The sequence below is a fragment of the Galeopterus variegatus genome, unplaced genomic scaffold (assembly GCF_000696425.1).
Source record: "Galeopterus variegatus unplaced genomic scaffold, G_variegatus-3.0.2 Scaffold6748, whole genome shotgun sequence".
NCBI classification, from domain to species: domain Eukaryota; kingdom Metazoa; phylum Chordata; class Mammalia; order Dermoptera; family Cynocephalidae; genus Galeopterus; species Galeopterus variegatus.
In genome coordinates this window covers 49042-70219 of record NW_007732859.1, presented here as the reverse complement: position 1 = coordinate 70219, position 21178 = coordinate 49042, and the positions used below count along the sequence as shown (strand labels likewise).

General features: G+C 35.7%; 1 protein-coding gene across 1 annotated transcript in view; it reads right to left on the bottom strand.

The window, feature by feature from the left end:
- The window catches only part of LOC103606627 (vacuolar protein sorting-associated protein 13A-like), a gene marked incomplete at both ends in the record, with an annotated part of 116991 nt that overhangs the window by 52833 nt on the left and 42980 nt on the right, over positions 1–21178 (bottom strand). Inside the window, one exon of the mRNA XM_008591191.1 lies at positions 16446–16584. Coding sequence (XP_008589413.1) covers positions 16446–16584 — 139 coding nt within the window. The remainder of the gene's footprint in view (positions 1–16445; positions 16585–21178) is intronic.

Sequence of the window (21178 nt, the reverse complement as noted above, 5' to 3'; positions counted from 1 at the left end):
TGTTGAAAATACTAATTATCCTGATCTGAGCATCACATATTGCATGCAGGTATTCAATGCTATATCCCACAGATACATACAATAAATTATGTATCAGTTAAAAAAGAAAGAAAAAAGAAAACCTGATGAAACAATTAGGCAAGGCTATCCTTTGATCCTTCCCCCTTCTTGTGATTATAAATGCTAAGCTCCGCTTGTCCTCTTCACTGGACATTTCTCAGTGATCTGACAGATGCGTTTCCCAGTTGCAATCATCATATTGGCTCAATCCTTGCTATTAGTACTTGACCTCAGTATTTTTTTAGGTTAACAGTTTCATGGCTACTCGTATTTGCCCTTCCCTTAAAATTCTGTTCATCTTGGGGAGAGGAAGTAATATTTTTATTGAAGTTAAGTATAACCTACTACACAGGAGTACATAAATCACAGGTATTAAGTTCAATAAATTTTCATTCTTTTTAGTTTTAGCTATTCTAATCATCGTGTAATAGTATTTCAATGTGGATGTAATTTGCATTTTCCTGACAAGTAATGAAGTTGAACATCTTTTCATGTCTGTTTTCCCATGTATTATTGAGCTGTTGGTCTCCTTATATATTTTGGATACGAGTCTTTTATAAGATGTGTTGCAAATATCTGTCCCATGTGAATCAGTGGATGGCTTGCCAGTGTCTTCCAAAAAGCTGGAAATTTTAATTTTTATAATATCCAATCTGTCTTTTTTTTTATTCTTATATTTGTGCCTATTATCCTAATATACCTTAACCTACTGCAAGGATTCAAAGATCTTCTCTTATGATTTTGTTTCACAAAAGCACACCACTGGCCTTTACATTTAGGCCTATATTCCACTTCAGTTAAATTCCAGGTATGATATGTGGTAAGGGTTGAAATTAATTTATTTTCCACATGGAAATGTATTTGTTCCAGCACCATTTGTTGAAAGGGCTATCTTTCTCCCACTTAGTTAGGTTGACATCTTTGTAATAAATCAAGTATATATTAACCATATATTAAGGATTTATTTCTGAACACTATTCTGCTTCATTGATCTATATGTCAATCTGTAATACCACACATTCTTAAATAAAGTAGCTATATAGTAAGCCTTGATATTGATGAGGTTCTGGAAATGCTACCCTAAAATACAGTACCTTGGAATTTGAGAAAACAGCAGAAGCAGGAGGGTCTCAATGACCTCCCTGTGCTCTTCTTCTCTGAAAGAGGCCATAAAAGATTTCTCTGACCTTCCTCCAAAGTGAGTCATAAGATTTTATGAATTATCTCATTTCAAATAGAGATAACCTCTCTACACCCAGCAGAAAAAAATGTCACANCCTCCAAAGTGAGTCATAAGATTTTATGAATTATCTCATTTCAAATAGAGATAACCTCTCTATACCCAGCAGAAAAAAATGTCACAGATGCCAAAAGGAATCTGAACAAACAAGGCTTGCTAAAGTTCCCTCCAGTTTATTACCACTAGGTCATGCCCCATTTTAGTCCATTTGTGTTGCTATAACAGAACACCTGAAACTGGGTAATTTATAAAGAACAGAGGTTTATTTAGTTTACGATTCTGGGACAGCTGCATCTGGCATGGGCCTCAGGCTGCTTTTACTCGTGGTGGAAAGAAGCAGCAGCCAGCAGGTACAAGCAGATCACATGGCGAGTGGAAGCAAGAGAGAGGGAGGAGGTGCCAGGGTCATTTAAACAACCAGCTCTCACGGGAACTAATAGAGCGAGAACTCACTCATTACTCCCCCACCTAGGGTGAGTACTAATCCATTCATGAGGGATAAGCCCCCATGACTCAAACTGTCACAATGGGGATCAGATTTCCATGTGAGTTCTGGGAGGACAACACATCCAAACTCTATCACGCCCTTTGGCCTCCAATCATACTTCTGCATGACTGTCCATAAAAATACACAGGTTTCCCATTTCTTTGGGTCTTCACAAGGCTCTGTGTCACATAAAACATATTAAACAAATTTGTAGGCTTTTTTTAATTTGTCTTTTGGCATAGAGGCCTCGGCCATGAATCTTGAGATGGATGAGAAATCTTTTCTCCCCTACAAAATCAACACTGGAAATCCTCAAACATTATTCTTATCCAAAATTATTTCATTTATTATATATCCTTTGAATTTCCATATACATTTTATAATAAACTTCCCACCCCTCTCCTCCCCCTCAAAAAACTGTGTTGGTATTTTGACTGGGATTGTGAGAAATCTATAGAGTTTAGAGAGATTACTACTTAATAAATCAAGTCCACCAGTCCCTGAGTGTGTATATGATTGCATTTTTAAGGTCTTTTTTAATCTTTCAAAAATGTTTTGCAGTTTTGGGTCTTACAATTCTGTTAAGCTTTTCCTAAGTATTTAATCTTCTGTAATGCTATTGTGAATGAAACATTTTTCTTACTTTCATTTTTAGATACAAATAATTTTTTACATTGATATTGTATGATGCAACCTTGCTAAACTCGCTTACTATTATTAGTAGTATTTTCCTACATTCCTTAGTACTTTTTCCATTAACAATCATAACATCTATAAACATAGTTTTACTTTACTTTCCTGACTTTACTTTCTTTTCCTTGACTTACTGCAGAGGATAGACCCTTCATATGAATTTGAATAGAAATAAATGGTGAGAAAAAGGCATTCTTGGACTATTCTTGATCTTACAAAGACAGCATACAGTCTTTTCCCAAATAAGTATGATGTTAGCTGCACATTTTTCCTAGATGTCCTTTAGCAGGCTGAGAAAGTTTCCTTCTATTTCCAGTTTGTTAACAGATTTTATCATGAATGGTTTTGAATTCTGTCAATGTTTTTTCCAACTCTATTGAGATGACACTGACTGATGACCTTGCATTCCTAGGGTAAAACCATTTGTCATTGTGCACATACTTTTTAAATATCATAGTATTTGGTTATAAAATTTGTTAAGAATTTTTGCATCTATGTTAACCAACATATTCATCTGTAGTTTTCTTGTATTTCCTTTGTCTAGTTACAGTATTAGGATATAATGCATGCAAAAAAAACCCCCAGAATATCATGGCCCATTCACACAAGAAATTAGCAGAAACAGCTCATGAAGAAACACAAGCATTGTACTTACTGCAAAAAATAAATAAGCAAAACTTTAAATAAACTGTCATAAATACACACAGAGAGCGTAAAGGAACCACAAACATACAGCTCAAAAACGAGGAGAATAATGTCGCAACGAACAGAAAAAATCAATAAAGAGACAGAAATTATAAATGGGAATCAAACTAAAGTTCTAGGCCTGAAAAGGCCTGAAATTTGATGAAAAACATGAAACTACAAATCCAAGAAGTTCAATAAACTTAAAGTAGGATACACTCAAAGAGATCTACACTGAAACATGTTATAATCAAACTGTTGAAAGAGAAAAACTTGAAAGCAGCAATACAGAAGTAACTCACCAAATACAAAAAGGGTCATCAATAACATTAACAGCCAATTTCTTTTTACAAACCATGGAACAGAGAAGGCAATAACATGACATATTTAAAGTGCTGAGAGGAAAAAACTGTCAACCAAGAATTCTACGTCTGGCAAAACTCCCCTGCAAAAACTAGGGAAAAATTAAGATTCTGCCAGATAAATAAAAGCTGAGGGAGTTTGTTGCCACTACACCTGCCCAACAAGAAATACTGAGGAGAGTCCTTCGGGTTGAAGGGGGGAAAAACACTACATAGTAACTCAAAGCCATATAAAGATTTCTCATAAAGGCAAATGTATGAGCAAAAATATGAGAAAGTATTATACTTTCAGTTAGTAACTACATTCTTTATTTCCTACACATTTAATAAGAAAAATGCATTTAAAAAATTATAACTATGTTATTGGGCACCCAATATATAAAGATGCAATTTGTGATAATGGGTGGGCAGTGGATAGAGCTGTACTGGAGAAGAGTTCTTGTATGATACTGAGGTTAAGCTGATATCAATTTAAAACAGAATATTATAGGGCCGGCCTGGTGGCGCACTGGAGAGTGCGCCGCTTGGAAGTGCGGCGGCGCTCCCGCCAAGGGTTCGGATCCCATGTGGAGACTGGTTCCCGCTCACTGGCTGAGTGTGGGGCGGGCGCAACACCGAGGGTTGCGATCCCGTTGCCAGTCAGTAAAAAAAAAAAAGACAAAAAAGGAAAAAAAAAAAAAAAACAAACCAGAATATGATAAATTTAGGATATTAAATGTAACTCGCATAGTAACCAAGAAGAAAATATCTACAAGTACACACAAAGGAAATTAGAAAAAAGTCAAAACAGTTTACTACAAAAAAATTAACTAAACACGTAGTAATAGAAAAAATGAGACAAAAAGTATAAGATGTAAAGAAAACAAATAGCAAAATAACAGAAGTAAATTCTTCCTTATCAGTAATTACTTTAAATGTCAATAGACTGAACTATTCAATCGAAAGGCAGAGATTGTCACAATGATTAAAAAATATAATCCAACTACATGTTATCTACTAGAGACTCACTTTAGAACCATGGACACAAACAGACTGAAAGTGAAAAATGGAAAAAGATATTCTATGCAAACAATAACTACAAAAGAGCTGGGTTGGTTATACTACTATCAGACAAAATTTTTAAATGAAAATTTGTAGCAAAAGAAAAAGTCATCTATATTAGTAAAAGGGACAGTTCATTAGAAGGATATAACTATTATAAACATAACCACCATAAGAGTCCCAAAACACTGAATAAAACACTGGCAGAAAAAAAAAAGTAATAGACAATTATACAATAATAGTTGGAGACTTAAATATCCCACTTTCCATAAAGGACAGAATATCTAGACAGAAGATCAATAAGGAAATAAAGGACTTGAACAACATTTTAAACCATATAGACAATATTTTAAACCATATAGAGATATTACAGACCTAGCACACACCATCCAATAGGAGAATATACATTCTTTTCAAGTGCACAAAGAACACTCTCCAGAATAGACCATATATCAGTCCACAAAACAAGTGTCAGAAATTTTTTTAAAAAGACTGACTGAAATACAAAGTATCTTCTCTGACAACAATGGAATCAAGCTAGAAGTCAATAACAGAAGGAAGAATGGAAAATTCACAAATATGTAGAAGTTAAAATATTCTTAAACAATGGGTCAAAGATGAAATGAGTAAAGAAATTACAAGTATTTTGAAATGAAGAAAAACAAAAACACAACATACCAAAACTTATGGAATGTAATGAAAGCAGCACTCAGAGGGAAATTTACTGCTATAAACGTATACATTAAAGAGACGAAAAGCTGGCCGTTTAGCTCAGTTGGTGCTGTGGGTTGAATGTGTCCCCCAAAGGTTCATGTGTTAGAGACTTGATTTCCATTTCAACAGTGTTAAGAGGGTGCGAAATCTTATTACAGTAATTAAAAGGTAGGGCCTCTAGGAGATAATTAGATTGTGAGGATTGTACCCTTGTGAAAGGTTTAATGTGTGGTCATCAGCTTGGTTCTGATGGCTTTAAAAGGAGAGCAAGTGAGGAATTTAGTTCTCTTAGCTCATTCTCACCCTGTGACACCCTGTACAGTCCAGAGAACAAGACCCTCATCAGATTTGTTCTCTGAACTTTGGACTCCTTGGCCTCCAAACACTGTAAGAAATACATTTTATTTCTTTATAAATCACCCAGTTTCAAGTATTCTGTTATAAGCAACAGAAGCAGACTAATATAGTTGGTCAGAGTGTGGTGCCAATAACACCAAGATCCAGTATTAGATCCCTGTACCAGCCAGCGGCCAAAAAGAAAAGACTCAAGAAAGGTCTCAAATCAATACCTTTATTTAATACTCCAAGGAACTAGCTTTTAGTGCCTTAAGCTAGCAAAAGGAAGGAAATAATAAATGTTAGAGCAGAGATAAAAGAAACATTGAACAGTAAAACAGAGCAAACAAAATCAGAAGTTTTGTTTTTTTAAGAAATCAACAAAACTGACAAACCTTCAGCTATATTAAAAAAACAAGAAAAGACGTAAATATATAAAATAGAAATAAAATTGACATCTTTACTACCAAACATAACAGAAATGAAAAGGATTAAAAAGAGTACTATGAACAGCTGCAGGCCAACAAATTGAATAACCTAGATGAAACATATAAATTCCCAGAAAGACACATATTATGTAAACATACTCAAGAAAAAATGGAAAATCTGAAAAGACCTAGAATAAGTAAAGAAATTGAATCAGTATTCTAAATCCTGCCAAGAAAGAAAAGTCAGGTCTCAGTGGTAAATTTTACCAAAAATTTAATGAAAAATTAACATCTTCCTCCTCAAACTTTTCCCAAAAGTAGAAGAGGAGAGAACACTCCTAACTCATTCTAGAAGGCCTGACAACAAAGCCAGACGAATACACCACAAGAAAAAAATATACCTATACCAATTACACCTTATGAATACAGATGTAAATATCCTCAACAAAATATTAGCAACTGCCTATTAAAAGGATTATTTACTCTTACCAAGAGGAATTTACCCTAAGAAAACAGGGATGATTCAACATTTAAAAAAAAAAAACACGAATTACTGTAAAACAACACATTATTAGAATGATAGGAAAAAACAACATGATCATGATCATCTCAATTGAGGCAGAATTAGCATTTGACAAAAATTCACCACACATTCATGATAAAAACACAGAAATGGCCAGTTAGCTCAGTGGGTTAGAGTGCAGCCTTATGATACCAAGGTCATGGGTTCTAATCCACATACAGGCCCAGCTGCACCCCCACACCCCCAATCAAAATACAGAAATGTAGGAGTAGAGGAGAACTTCCTCAACATGATAAAAGGCATTTGTGAGAACCTCACAGACAACATATTACTCAATGATAAAAGACCAAATGCTTTCCCCCTGAGATCAGATAAAAGTCAAGGATGCTCCCCCTTTCACTACTGCAATTCAATATTGTACTGAAGTTCTAGTCAGAGTGATTAGTAAAGAAAGAAATAAAGGCATCCAAATTGGAAAGGTAGAAGGGAAACTATCTCTATTTGAAGATGACATGATTCTACATAGAGAAAATCCCATAGGAACACACACACACACACACACACACACACAATTAGACCTAAAGAATAAACAATTCAGTAAAGTTGCAGGGTACAAGATAAACACACAAAATCAATTGTATTTTGATGCATCAGCAATGAACAATCCAAAACGGAAATTTAAGAAAATAACTCCATTTACAATAGCAAAAGAATAGAATACCTAGAAAAAACATTAAGCAAGGAAGTAGCAAAAGAATAGAATACCTAGAAAAAACATTAAGCAAGGAAGTGAAAAACTTGTACATCGAAAACTACAACGTATTGCTGAAAAAAAATCAAAGATCTGAGTAACATGGCCTGAGTAAAATACCCTGTATTCATGGATTGAAAGTCTTAATATTTGTAACATGGCAACATTTCTCAAAGTCATCTGAAAAACTTGTACATCGAAAACTACAACGTATTGCTGAAAAAAAATCAAAGATCTGAGTAAGATGGCCTGAGTAAAATACCCTGTATTCATGGATTGAAAGTCTTAATATTTGTAACATGGCAACATTTCTCAAAGTCATCTTCAGAATCAATGCAATCTCTATCAAAATTCCAATGGCATTTTTCACAGAAATGAAAAGTCAATCCTCAAATTCATATTAATTTGCAAGAGGCCCAAACAATTAAAACAATTTTGATAAAGAAGAATAAAATTGAAGGACTCGCAATTACCAATATCAAAATTTTCAGCAAAGCTACAGTAATCAGAACAGTGAAGTACTGGCATAAGGACAGACATAATGACAAATGGAATAGAACTAATAATCCAGACATAAGTCTATAGAACTATGGCCAATTGATTTTTCACAATGGTGCCAAGTGAATGGGAATAGAATAGTTTCTTCAACAAATGGCACTGGGCTAATTGGATTTCAACATGAAAAGAATAACGTTGGAACCCTACTTACACCATATACAAATATTAACTCAAAAATGGATCAACAACCTCAATATAAGACCTAAAAACAAAATTCTTAGAAGAGGAACAAACCCTCATATCTTGGATTTGGCAGTGGATTCTTATATCTGACACCAATTGTACAAACAACAAAAGAAAAAATTGTACAACTGCTGTAGGAAAACAGTTTAATGTTCCATCTAAAAGTTAAACAGAATTATCATATGCTCCAGCAATTTCAATCCAAGGTATACACCCAAAAGAACTCAAAAAAGGGACTCAAACAAATACTTGTAAACAAATGTTCATAGCAGCACTATTCATGATAACCAAAAGGTATAAAGAACTCAAATGTCCATCAATGGATGAACAGATAAACAAAATGTGGTATATAAATAAAATGGAACATTATTCAGCTATACAATGGAATGTACTACAAGATAAATGAACCTCAAAAAGATTAGTCTAAGTGAAAGTGGTCAGACACAAAAGTTCACATATTGTATGATTCCACTACTACAAAATATCCAGAATATGTAAATCCAGAGAAATAGAATGCAGACTGGTAGATACCAGGGGCTTGTGAGGTACAGCATAATTACTGCTTACTGAATAGAGGATTTTATTTTGGAATAATAAAAATATTTTGGAAACAGGTTACATAATATATGAATATACTAAATGCCACTGAATTGTATACTTTAAAATGGTCAATTTCATGTCATGTTAACTTCACTTCCATTGGGAAAAAAATTGAACAATAAAAAGAAAACAGAATTCTAGAAAAGAAAGACAGAGTGACTATATTAACATCAGACAAAATAGACTTCAAAACAAGGAACATCACTAGGGAAAATGAAGAACATTACATACTGATATAGCGGTATAGCAAGGCACCATAACAATGCTAAATGTGTATGACCCGAACAAAAATCCTTCAAACTACACTAAGTAAAAACTGGCAGAAATAAATGGAAAATAGACAAATCCATAATTATACCTGGAAACTTCAAGAGTCCTCTCAGTAAATGACAAATTCATGAACAGTAAATCAACAAAGATACAGAAGACCTAACTAAACATGATTATCAACCTAATGTACTAATTGACATTTACAAATTCTTCAACCAACAACAGCAGCAGACTATACATTTTTTTCAAGTGCACATGGAAGATTCACAAAGATATACACCACATTATGGTCCAGAGGTCAGGAACCTACAGCCAAAGACCAAATCTGGGCAGTCACCTGTCTTTGGGGGCCCACAACCTAAGAACAATTTTTACATTTTTTTTAACACAAAAGATTAGAATCAATGAAATTGAAAGCAACAAAACAAAAAAAATCAAAGGAACCAAAACTGGATCTTTGGAAAGATTACTAAAATTCACAAACTTACAATTGAACTGACAGGAAAAAAAAAAAAGAGAGAGAAAAATCACAAATTACCAAGACAAGGAATGAAAAATGAGACATCACTACAGATGCTAAAGTCACTGAAAGGATAATAAGGAAATATCAGAAACCATATTATTCCCAACAATTTGGGTAACAAATATCTTGAAGAACAAAATCTTCTAAAACTCATACAAGAAGAAAAGTGATACCAGAAACAGTCATATATAAATTAGATTCACAGTTTAAAAATCTTGCGAAAAAAAAATTCCTGGCACAAATGGCTTCACTAGCAAATTCTATGAACAGTGACAGTAGAAATAATACCAACTGTACACAAATTATTCCAGAAAATAGAGAAGGAGGAAACATTTCCCAACTCACTTTATGAGCCAGCATTACCTTGATATATAAGCAGACAAAAACACTACAAATAAAAAGTATGAACGAATGTCCCCCATAAACATGAATGCAAAAAATCTTTAATAAAATATTAACAAATAAATTCCACAGTATATAAAAAGGATACTATAATGTGAAAAAAAATGAGGTTTAAATTGAAGATGCAAGGCTAGTTTATCATTTAAAAATTAATCCATGTAATTCATTATATTAACAAACTAAAGAAGCAAACTATATGATCATCTCAATACATGGAGATAAAGCAATGTGCAAAATTCATCATCTATTCATGAAACAAATAAACTATCAGCCAACTAGAAATAGAAGGACAATTTTTTCAATCTGGTAAAGAACATGTAAGGAAAACCTACATTATTATGTGCCATAGGCCCTGGGCAACAACAGCCTAGCCCACAGATACTGAAAAGGAGATAACCTAACCCCTCCAAACCTGTGCCCTCTTGGCAGTGGCAGTCCTGAAGATCTCAGAACCACCTTCAGAGTCATTCTTCTTTTTTCTTGAGGATAACTCATGTTTGCGGCTGAATAACTCTACTGTCCCATCCTGCAGAATCCCAGAAGTCCAACAGTCTTCCTTCATTTAGTCCCATCTCTGTCCCTTCTAGTCCAAGCTAGAAGTGTTTCAGCTGGTATGACCACCATCTCTATTCCTGGCTTCTGCTTAGATAGCTAATTGGATCCATGAGTCACACACATAATTTCTTTACTCAAATGATTGTCCAGGAACACCTTGACGTTCTCTACAAAACATGCATTCTCATTTTTAGCATTATGGATAGGCTGAGCATTTTCCAAATCTTCAAGTTCTGGTTCCTTTTTGCTTCACAATTTCTTCTTCAATGTATCCCTCTCCTTTTAAATTTTATTATAAGCAGCAAGGAGAAACTAGACAACACCTTCAACGCTTTCTTTAGAAATCTCCTCAGCTAAATATCCAAGTTCATCACGTATAAGTCCTACATTCCATAAAACACTAGAACACAATTCATCCAAGTTCTTTGTAACTTTATTAACAAGAACCACCTTTCCTCCAGTGTCAAATAACATATTCCTCACTTCCATCTGAGGACTCATCAGAAGGAGCTTTGGGCTGGCCCCGTGGCTCACTTGGGAGAGCGTGGCGCTGGGAGCGCCGAGGCCATGGGTTCGGATCCTATATAAGGATGGCCAGTGCGCTCACTGGCTGAGCATGGTGCGGAATACAGCATGCTCAGGGTTGCAATCCCCTTACCGGTCAAAAAAAAAAAAAGAAGTAGCTTTAACACTCATATTTCTACCAACAATTTATTCAAGACTAGAATCATGGCTTTTTCTAACATGTGCCTCAAAACTCTCCCAGTCTCTAACCATTATCCAGTTCTAAAGACACTCCCACATTTTTAAGTGTTTATTAAAGCAACAACCCACTTCCTGGTGCCAAAAGCTGTATGAGAGATTGCTAGGACCGACATAACAAAATACCACAGACCGCGTTAGACAACAGAAAATTTTTTTCCATAGTTGCGGAGGCTAGAAGTCCAAGATCAACGTGTCAACAAAACTGGTGCTGCCTGAGGCCTCTATCCTTGGCTTGCAGATGGCCTCCTTCTTACTGTGTCCTCACATGGTCTTTCCTCTGTGTGAACACAACCCTTGTGTCTCTTTGTGTGTTCAATTTTCCTTTTCTTATGGCACCAGTCTGACTGGATTAGGGAGTGTAGTATACTAACATTTATAAAGGAATTGTATTTTACAGGGCCTAACTTTTTAGAATTACACATAGAAATGTTAAGCTTGTGAAAGACAGAAAACTTTCCCCAGCTAAAGTCTCTGTTGTAGATAAAGAATTGTAACACAGCAAAATTGCTGGCTCTAAGGGCAGATGTCCTTGGTGCAGCTAAACCTAATGACTGTTGCCATGACAATTATCTTACTATTCTTTTTGTAACCATGTATGTTCCTTTTCTGTAACTTTCTGGCCTGGAGAATAAATACTGAGAAAAGACCCTAGTTAGGGTTATTTTCTGAGGAGGAATGCCTCTCTCTTCAGGGTTCCTGGAAATTAACCCCTTCGGGGCTTCTCACTGCTCAGAAGAAATGGGCTTTGAGTAATCCTTTGTGTCTCCATCACCCTGGCAAAGGTGACATTAGGGCCCAAACTAATGGCTTCGATTTAACTTAATCACAGTTTTAAAGGCCTTATCTCCAAATATAATAACAATATGAAGTACTGGGATTAGGGTTCAATATATAAACTTTACGGCCACACAATTTAGCCCATATAATACTTGTACATACAAATCTAATAAAAATGCATGCTTAAATTGCAAACCACCCATAAACAAAAATAAGCTTCAAAAGACCTAAATAAATGGAGAGATACAGCATGTTAGTGAATTGAAAATTCAATATCGTTAAAATGTCAATTCTCCCCAATTGATAATACAACAAAATCCCTATCAAATCCCAAAAGGAATTTTTATAGAAATTGACAAGTGATTCTAAAAGTTTGTGTAAAGGCAAAGAAACTAGTAAAAAACACGTTGGAAAAACAAAAGCGTTACAGGACTCACCCTACTTGATTTCAACACTTACCATGAAGCTATAGCTCAATCAAGACAGTATGGTAAGGACAGACATAGATGGAAAGGACAGACACAAAAACCACTGGAAAAAAAGAGTCAGAAATAGACCTCTGCATATGTAGTCAACTCAATGGTAAACGAATAGCCTTTTTTAACAAATGAAACTGAAATAGCTAGAAATGTAAATATAAAAATAGAATGGGGACCCATCACATGCTCAATAAACAAAAATTAAAACAAAATGGATTATAGATCTAAGTAGAAAAAGGAAGACTAATAAATTTCTAGAATAAAACCAACAGAGAAAAATTTTTGACAGTATATTAGGCAAAGATTTCAGAGATATAATCCATAAAAAAAATTGATAAATTCAATTTCATCAAAATTTAAAACTTATGTTCTTCAAAAGACAGTTAAGAAAACCAAAAGCTCAACAATACTCAATACGAACACTAAAGTATTCAGGAGTAAAGGGACAAAATGTCATCAAGTAATGCTCAAGTGGATTAAGAAAAAGTTCTTTACGCTATTTTTGCAATGTTTCAAGTTTGAAATTATTTCAAATGAAAAACAATTAAACATGAATAAACAGCCCAGAAAAATACCAAAAACTGTGTATGGACATTTTCTTTTTACCATTTTCTTAGAAAAAGAAAAGTCACATAATACAAAACCCAGAAATCATGAAGGAAAAAATGAATCAATTTTGACTATGAAAACATTAAAACTTTTTGCACGGCAAAAATAAATGCGAATATGAGATAAAAAACAAATGACAAAATGAAAATAAACAGAAATAATTGAGAGATAATTTCCTTAATTGAAAAACCATAATCCAATAGAAAAAGTACAGAAGACATAAATAGCACTTTCAAAAACGGAAATTTGAATTGCCAATAAACTTAGTAAAACATGTTCTTACTCAGAAAGAAATGCAAATCAAAACCAGAATATAACACTTTTCCACTTAAAATGATATTTAACATTTATGAGAACAGAGAACGATACTCACTCTTGGTGAATTAATACTCAACTTAGAAATTTGGCAAAACTCATCAAAATTTAAAATTCGCATACTCTTTTACCAAACAATTCCACTTCTATAAATTTATCCTACTGATAAAAGTACAATCAAATATATGTACAAGGAATTCAGTATTTTTCATAACTGTAAACACTTGTAATGATAAGAATGCTTATCAAAGCAGGATATTAGACAAAAGACGGTATACCCATACAGTTCAATACTATATCACAATGAAAATTGGTGAGGCAGATCTGTATGTGCTAACATGAAAATATCTCTAAAGTACATAACATATATGTTAATAACAGTGAAAAGAATACAGATTCAGAACAGTTAAGTATAGGGTTCCATTTATCTAAATTTTAAAAACATAAAAATGTTCATACACATACATAAACACACATGTGCGCGCATGCAATAGTATATGCCATAAACATTTTCTGAGTAACCATCGAAGCAGTAGTTAACAGTGTTACCACTGAGGAGAGGGACTGCAGGCTGAAGAAGTAAGAAAAGGTATATTTATCATTGTCAGGTCAGCCGCCGGCCTACCCGAACTGCCCTAGAAAAAAACGCCTCATTATCAGTCTTTCCCTAGGTGTCCCATTTGGTGGGCGAGTGAATTGCCCGAATTCCTCTTTCCCTCCGGAACCCTTGGAAGGAGACAGGGGAAGAGAGCCGTGAAGAGAGGTGAACACAGCCACTGGCCCCAACCAGCCCATTAAAGGACACTCAGACACGGCGGGGGTTCTGTCGAGCAGTTCCGTTTATTATCACACAAGCACTTGCTTTTAAAGGCAAATGGGGAAGGGGGGTTTTTACATCCTCCAATCAGCTTACAGGTTATGAGAGCATGCAGCCTGCCTCAATGCCTAGCTATTGCAATCACGCAGTGTTCACGAGCGCGGAAGCACGTATTTGGCAAATAAGGGCTAAGGCAAGGTTCCCGCAGACACTCCCACCCTACTTCTTCCCGGCGCCATCTTAGGCTGCCACGTTAATATGCCCTTTTGGTCCCATAATGGCGCTGCTTGTAATGTCACTTAAGGTGGCGTTAGTTTTTAAGGCCCGACATATCATTTTATACCTTTCTTAACTACTTACACTTTTTACCATTTCACCAATTTCTCTTCTAAAATGTAATTTTTCAAAGGTCTATTCAAACTGAATTGCAAACTGTTTTATCTGAAATTCCTGTAATTTTTTTCAAATACTATATTTGTGGACATTTAAAATTCATGATTATACTGGGCTTCCAGCCATGATGGCGGAATAGACAGTCCCCAGCGTCACTCTTTCCCACAAATCCACCAATTTACAACTATATAAAAAAGCAACAACAGCCATGCTGGGGCTGCTAGAGCTTAGGGGAAGAGGAGAAGAGACCTACAGAGTGCATGAAGGTGGGAGAAACCATGATGAGAGAAAAAAAACTGCTCTGACCAATTCATGCCACAGCCACTTTAAGGCTGAAACTGCTGAGCACATGGAGCAGGAGCCAGCAAAAGCTGCAGTTGTGCCCTTTGGATGGAATTGCTTACAGGCGGCAGGGGAGAAGAGGGCTATGGTGGCCCCCAGGCCAGCAAGACTACTAACAGGATTCCCGTGGACCCACACAGAAGTGAGAAGCCACAACAACTGACAAAAAATGGAGTCACTCAGGGCCTGGTAAGTCATCGTAGGGGACTGGTGCATGGCCCATCAATCAGGAAGTGTTTGCAGCATGGGCAGCAGGGAAGACTTGCAGCACAGGCAGTGGAAAAGACGGGCCCACCAGGGGAATGCTAGGGCACAGCAAGGACAGCTGATCTGAATCCCAATTCAGACCACTCATAGGAGACTGGTCAGGAATACAGCACTGCATGGGATGCACTTTGATGAAAAGACACAGGGCCAGATCAGAGTTTCTATACAACCCAGATGCACCGAGTCTCTGGGGAGCAAAAAGTACATATATAACCAACCATTATAACCTGTGCTGGACAAAATGCCTTCCCTAGGTAAGCAGAAGCAAAGCAGCAATTTAGCTAAACCACAGAGCTCAAGTACTGGTCCCAACAGGAAATTCCCCCACTTTAGAAGCAAAGAACAAAAAATTAGTTCCAGCACAGAAACACCACCAGCGCCTCAGGGCACACCCGAGGACCCCAGACACAGAGAAGGCCACTGGACCCCCCCACACACAACCAGGCACACTGCGCCAGCGCCTCAGGGCACACCCGAGGACCCCAGACACAGAGAAGGCCACTGGACCCCCCCACACACAACCAGGCACACTGCGCCAGCGCCTCAGGGCCCACCCAGGGACCCAAGGCAAGGAGCTGGGAACCAGACACATGCCACAGCCAGGCACACTGCCAGCGCCAAGGAGCATGTCAAAAACATCACCTCCATGTGGGTGGCCCAACACAGCCACCACAATAACCATGGCTGTCGTGAAAGCGGCTAGACGCCACAACCACCAACCACACAGATGATCCGCCAGCCACTGGAGTGCACTGACACAAGTAGAGTCACCAGCAGAGATAAAGAAAAGAAGAGGATGTCTCTCTCCACAAAACCCATTTCAGAGTGACAGAAGAAGCATCTGCACTATGATAATATTGGGGGACCTGATCACACCTCTCAGCATTGGACAGATCATCTAGGCAACAAACCAACAGAGTAACCATTATTCTTTCATAAGGAGAGAAGAAACCTAGGGTAATTAGAGGAGGGAGGGGGAAAGGGGAGGGGGAAGGGAAGAGACTGGACAAGGGGCATAAAGAATAATTACAATTTGTAACAATAAATATGCTAGTAATATTGATTTGATCAACATATCTCAACACTGAACTCCAAAAATATGTATAATCAATTTTGCTTCGTAAAGAATAATTACAATTTGTAACAATAAATATGCTAGTAATATTGATTTGATCAACATATCAACACTGAACTCCAAAAATATGTATAATCAATTTTGCTTCAATAAACAAATAAAGTTCATGATTGTATTAATTTTGAAATCACATTACCTGAAATGATTTGACAGGGGCAGATACTTCAGATACAGATTCAGGTTTTGGAATGCTTTCAATCAATTCCATAATCCCTTGAAGTTTTTTATCCGAGATTCGTAAAGAAACAAGAGGTAACTTTCCAAAAATCTTGAATCTGTTTTAAAAAGATAGGAATCATTATAGAGGAACTTTCATTCTGATTTAAGTGCACTAATTAAGAAGAAAACTATTCCCTTCAAATTATCCAAATATAATCAAATGTGATTTTAAGCACTAAAAAGAACTACTCCAACTTCCATCTTATATTATTAACCAATCTTATCAGATGAGCTAACCACGTCATTTTTCAGAGGATTATTTTATAATATTATTTCATGTACTGTCCCTCTAGTGTTTGTCAAGTACAGATGGTAATTACTATATACCAAGTGTTTGTTATATGATAGACACTGAGAAAAGTACTTTGTATGCTTTAGTCCTGACAACCTACGAGGTAGACAACCTGTTTCTGCTCCCTATTTCGTATAAGTTCCCATATGTACACGATTCCTCATAGGGACATTAAGACTTAGCAAATTCAAATAACTAGTGAGAAAGATTATATATTTAAAACCATGATGCAAAACCAGATCTTAATGCTTATTGTTTTAATTGCCTTTGCAGCCTCCTTTGCTTACAGATGCAAGATCAGAGACAAAGAGACAGACATCACAGAGAGAGAAAGTTTTCACTCACCATTTTTATCCCTGCATTGCTAAGGTTATCTTTCTTAAAATGTACCCAAATTCCTACAGAAAATTATAAGCTTTCCCTCACTTCCAGTAGCCTAAATATCTATAATTAGTCCCATATATCCTAGTTTAACTTAGTTACACATTATGAGTCAGACCCATTAATGCATCTAAATTTCTTTTCACTTTCTTGAAATATGCAAGTTGTACAATCTGAAGATGCTGGGCACAAAAATACCACCTATCAAATAACAGGGTTCCTTTTATTCACCTTTCACTTCTTCAGCTGAAACTTCAAAGGAAGGTGGTTGACCCTTGTAGAGTTCTAGGATTTTGCATAACATCATATTTACTTTATAATGCTCATGAGGTTGCAAAATTAAAAACCAAATAACTTCTCAATTTCATGTTAAATAAAAATTATCAGAGGTCATTGTTGTAGACTAATTCCTGCACTAGGCTCCAAAAAACCAGACTAAAAAATCTAAATGGGGTCACCCCTGCTAAGTTCCAGGGCACTTAGGCTGTGGCCTGACCTTCCCAGAAGTCCAGAAGAAAGAGAGAACAACCAGTTTTCCAAGAACGGGTCAGTTTAAATCTTCAACAGGTATAATAATGAAGTTCCCTCTGCTTCAATCCTTACGCAAAAGAGACAGCCTGAAGTAACCTGTAGTAACTAATCAGTTACTTTCCTGTTGTTCTGTCTTGCTGTCCTCACCCTGCAAGGAAAGTCCCCACCTTGTAAGGAAAGTCACTTTGAAATGATCAATTTGCCTTTTGTTCTTTGTTTCTGCTTTCTTCAGCCTCTTCTATCGATAAAGCCTTTGTTACTTGTAATAAACTTCTGAGTACTTCTCTGACTCTATGTCAGATGATGTTTCCTGGGTTGATCCTCACACTGCCTCCCAATAAACTTTACAGAATTATTTATGCCTCAACAGCCTTAATTTCCGTTGACACATCTTTCTAAATCATTGCCATTTCTGACCTGCACCAAGAAGATATAACAATTATAAACATATATGCACCAAACATGAGATCCTCACACTGCCTCCCAATAAACTTTACAGAATTATTTATGCCTCAACAGCCTTAATTTCCATTGACACATCTTTCTAAATCATTGCCATTTCTGACCTGCACCAAGAAGATATAACAATTATAAACATATATGCACCAAACATGAGGGCTCAAAAATACATGAAGCAAACACTGACAGAGTTAAGGGGAAGAAACAGACATCTCCATAGGAACAGTAGGAGACTTCATGCCTCACTGTCAATAATGAATAGAACAATCAGACATAAGATCAATAAGGAAAGAGAGGGCTAGAACAACATTATCAACAAATTGGACCAAGCACATACAGAACACTCTAACAATAGCAGAATACACATTTTTCTCAAGTGTATATGAAACATTCTCCAGGATAGACTACACGTTAGGTCACAAGGCAAGTGTCAAAAAATGTTAAAAGACTGAAATCACAGAAAGTATCTTTTCTGACAACAATGGCATAAGTCTTGAATGCAACAGTAGAAGGAAAAATTGAAAATTCACAAATGAGTGGAAATTAAAAACCATACCATTAAACAAGCAATGGGTCAAAGAAAATATCACAAGGGAAATTAGAAAATATCTTGAAACAAATGAAAATGAAAGCACAACATACCAAAATTTATGTGATGCAGCAAAAGTCTGCCAGGAGAGTTATTTTTAGCTGTAAACACCTACATTAAAAAAGAAGATCTCAAATCAACAGCCTAACTTTACACCTTAAGGAATAGAAAAAGAACAGCAAACTAAACCAAAAGCTAGCAGAAACAAGGAAATAATAAAGATTACAGCAGAGATAGATAAAGCATAGCAAAACAAGAGAAAAATCAACAAAACCAGAATTGCTTCTTCAAAAAGATTAGCACAATTGATGAACCTTTAGCTAGATAAAGAAAAAAAGAGAAAAGACTCAACTAAAACCATAAATAAAAGTGGAAACAGTACCACTGATTTTCAAAATAAAAAGGTTTATAAGAGTACTATGAGCAGTTTTACACAAACTGAATAATCTAAATAAAACAAATTCCTAGAAACACAAAACTACCAACACTGAATCACAAAAAAATTGAAAATCTGAATAGACTTAAACTACTACAGAGAGTGAGTCAGTAATCAAAAACCTCCCAACAAAGAAAAGCCCAAGAACTGATAGTTTCACTTTTGAATTCTACCAAATGATTAAAAATTAAAGAGGAGAGAATACTTCCTAACTCATTCTATGAAGACGGCATTACCCTAATACCAAAGCCAGACAATAATACTAGAAGAAAATAAATCTATAGTTCAACATCCCCAAAGAACATTAACATAAAACTCCTCCAAAACACTAGCAAACTGAAATCCAACAGCATATTAAAAGGCATATATTCCACTAGTATGTGGGATTTATTCTGAAAATGGGAGGATGATTCAATATATGAAAATCAATCAATTTAATAAACCCCATTAACAGAATAAGGGGGGAAAAACACATGACCATCTCAATTGATACAGAAAAAGCATTTGAAAAAATTCATCACGCTTTGATGATGAAACACTCAACCAATTAGGAATAAAAGAAAATTACCTCAACATAATACAGGTCATATATGAAAAACCCACAGCTAACATCACACTCAGTGATAGAATACTGGAAGTTTTCCGCTATGCTCAGGATCAAGACAAAGATGCGCACTTAAACCACTTCTATTTAACAGAGTATGAGAATTTCTACCCAGAGCAATCAGACAAGAAAAAGAAATAAAAAGCATACAAATCAGAAAGGAAGAAATAAAATTAACTCTGTATGCAAATAACATAATCTTATATGTAGAAAAGCCCAATGATTCCACCAAGAAAAAAAAAAATTGTTAGAACTAATAAATAAATTCACAAGTTGCAAGATACAAAAGTCAGTTGAGTTGCCATACACTAACAATAAACAATCCAAAACAGAAATTAAAACAATTCCATTTACAATAGCATTGAAAACAAGGAACTTATCCAAGGAAGCCAAATACTTGTAAACTGAAAACTAACAAATACCACTAAAGTTAAAAGAAGACACAAATAAATAAAGACACCCCATGTTCAAGGACTGGAAGAACTAATACTCTTAAGATGTTAATACAATTCAAAGTGACCTATAGATTCAATGCAATCCATATCAAAATCAATGACATTTTTTGCAGAAATAGAAAAATCCATCCTAAGAATTATATGGAATATCAAAGGATCCCCAAAAGCCAAAACAATCTCAAAAAAGAACAAAGTTGAATGACTCATAATTCCTGATTCCAAAACTTATTACAAGGCTACAGTAATCTAAACAGTGTGGCACTGGCATAAAGACAGACACAGAGACCAATGGAAAAGAAACAGAAAACCCAGAATTAAACTCTTGCATATATGCATATATGGTCAAAAGATTTTTGACAAAGATACCAAGACCATTCAATGCAGAAAGGATAGTCTTTTCAATAAATGGTGCTAGGAAAAAAACGCATTTCCATGTAAAAGAGTGAAGTTAAATCCTTGTCTTACACCACACACAAAAAATTAACTCAAAATTGATCAAAGACCTAAACATATGAGCTAAAACTACAAACCTCTTTTAAAAAAATTAGGGGAAAAACTTCATGACATTGGATTTGGTAATAGTTTCTTGGATATGACATCAAAAGCAACAAAGATAAATTGGACTTAATCAAAATTTAAAAAGTGTATGCATCAAAGGACACTATCAAGAGTGATAAGGCAGAGTTCCAGTCAAGATGGCGGAGTATTCAGTTCCTAGTGTCGCTCTCTCCCACAGAACAACCAATTTGCAACTATGAAGGAGCAACAACAGAAGACCCGAGATCTGCGCCAGAACAGGCAGGAACTGCACGCCACAGGACCCCAGTTCAGGTTGCTTTCCACTGCGTAGAGACTTAAGAGGCTTGGGACTCCCAAACCCTGAGCTAGCCAAGCCAGAGAAGG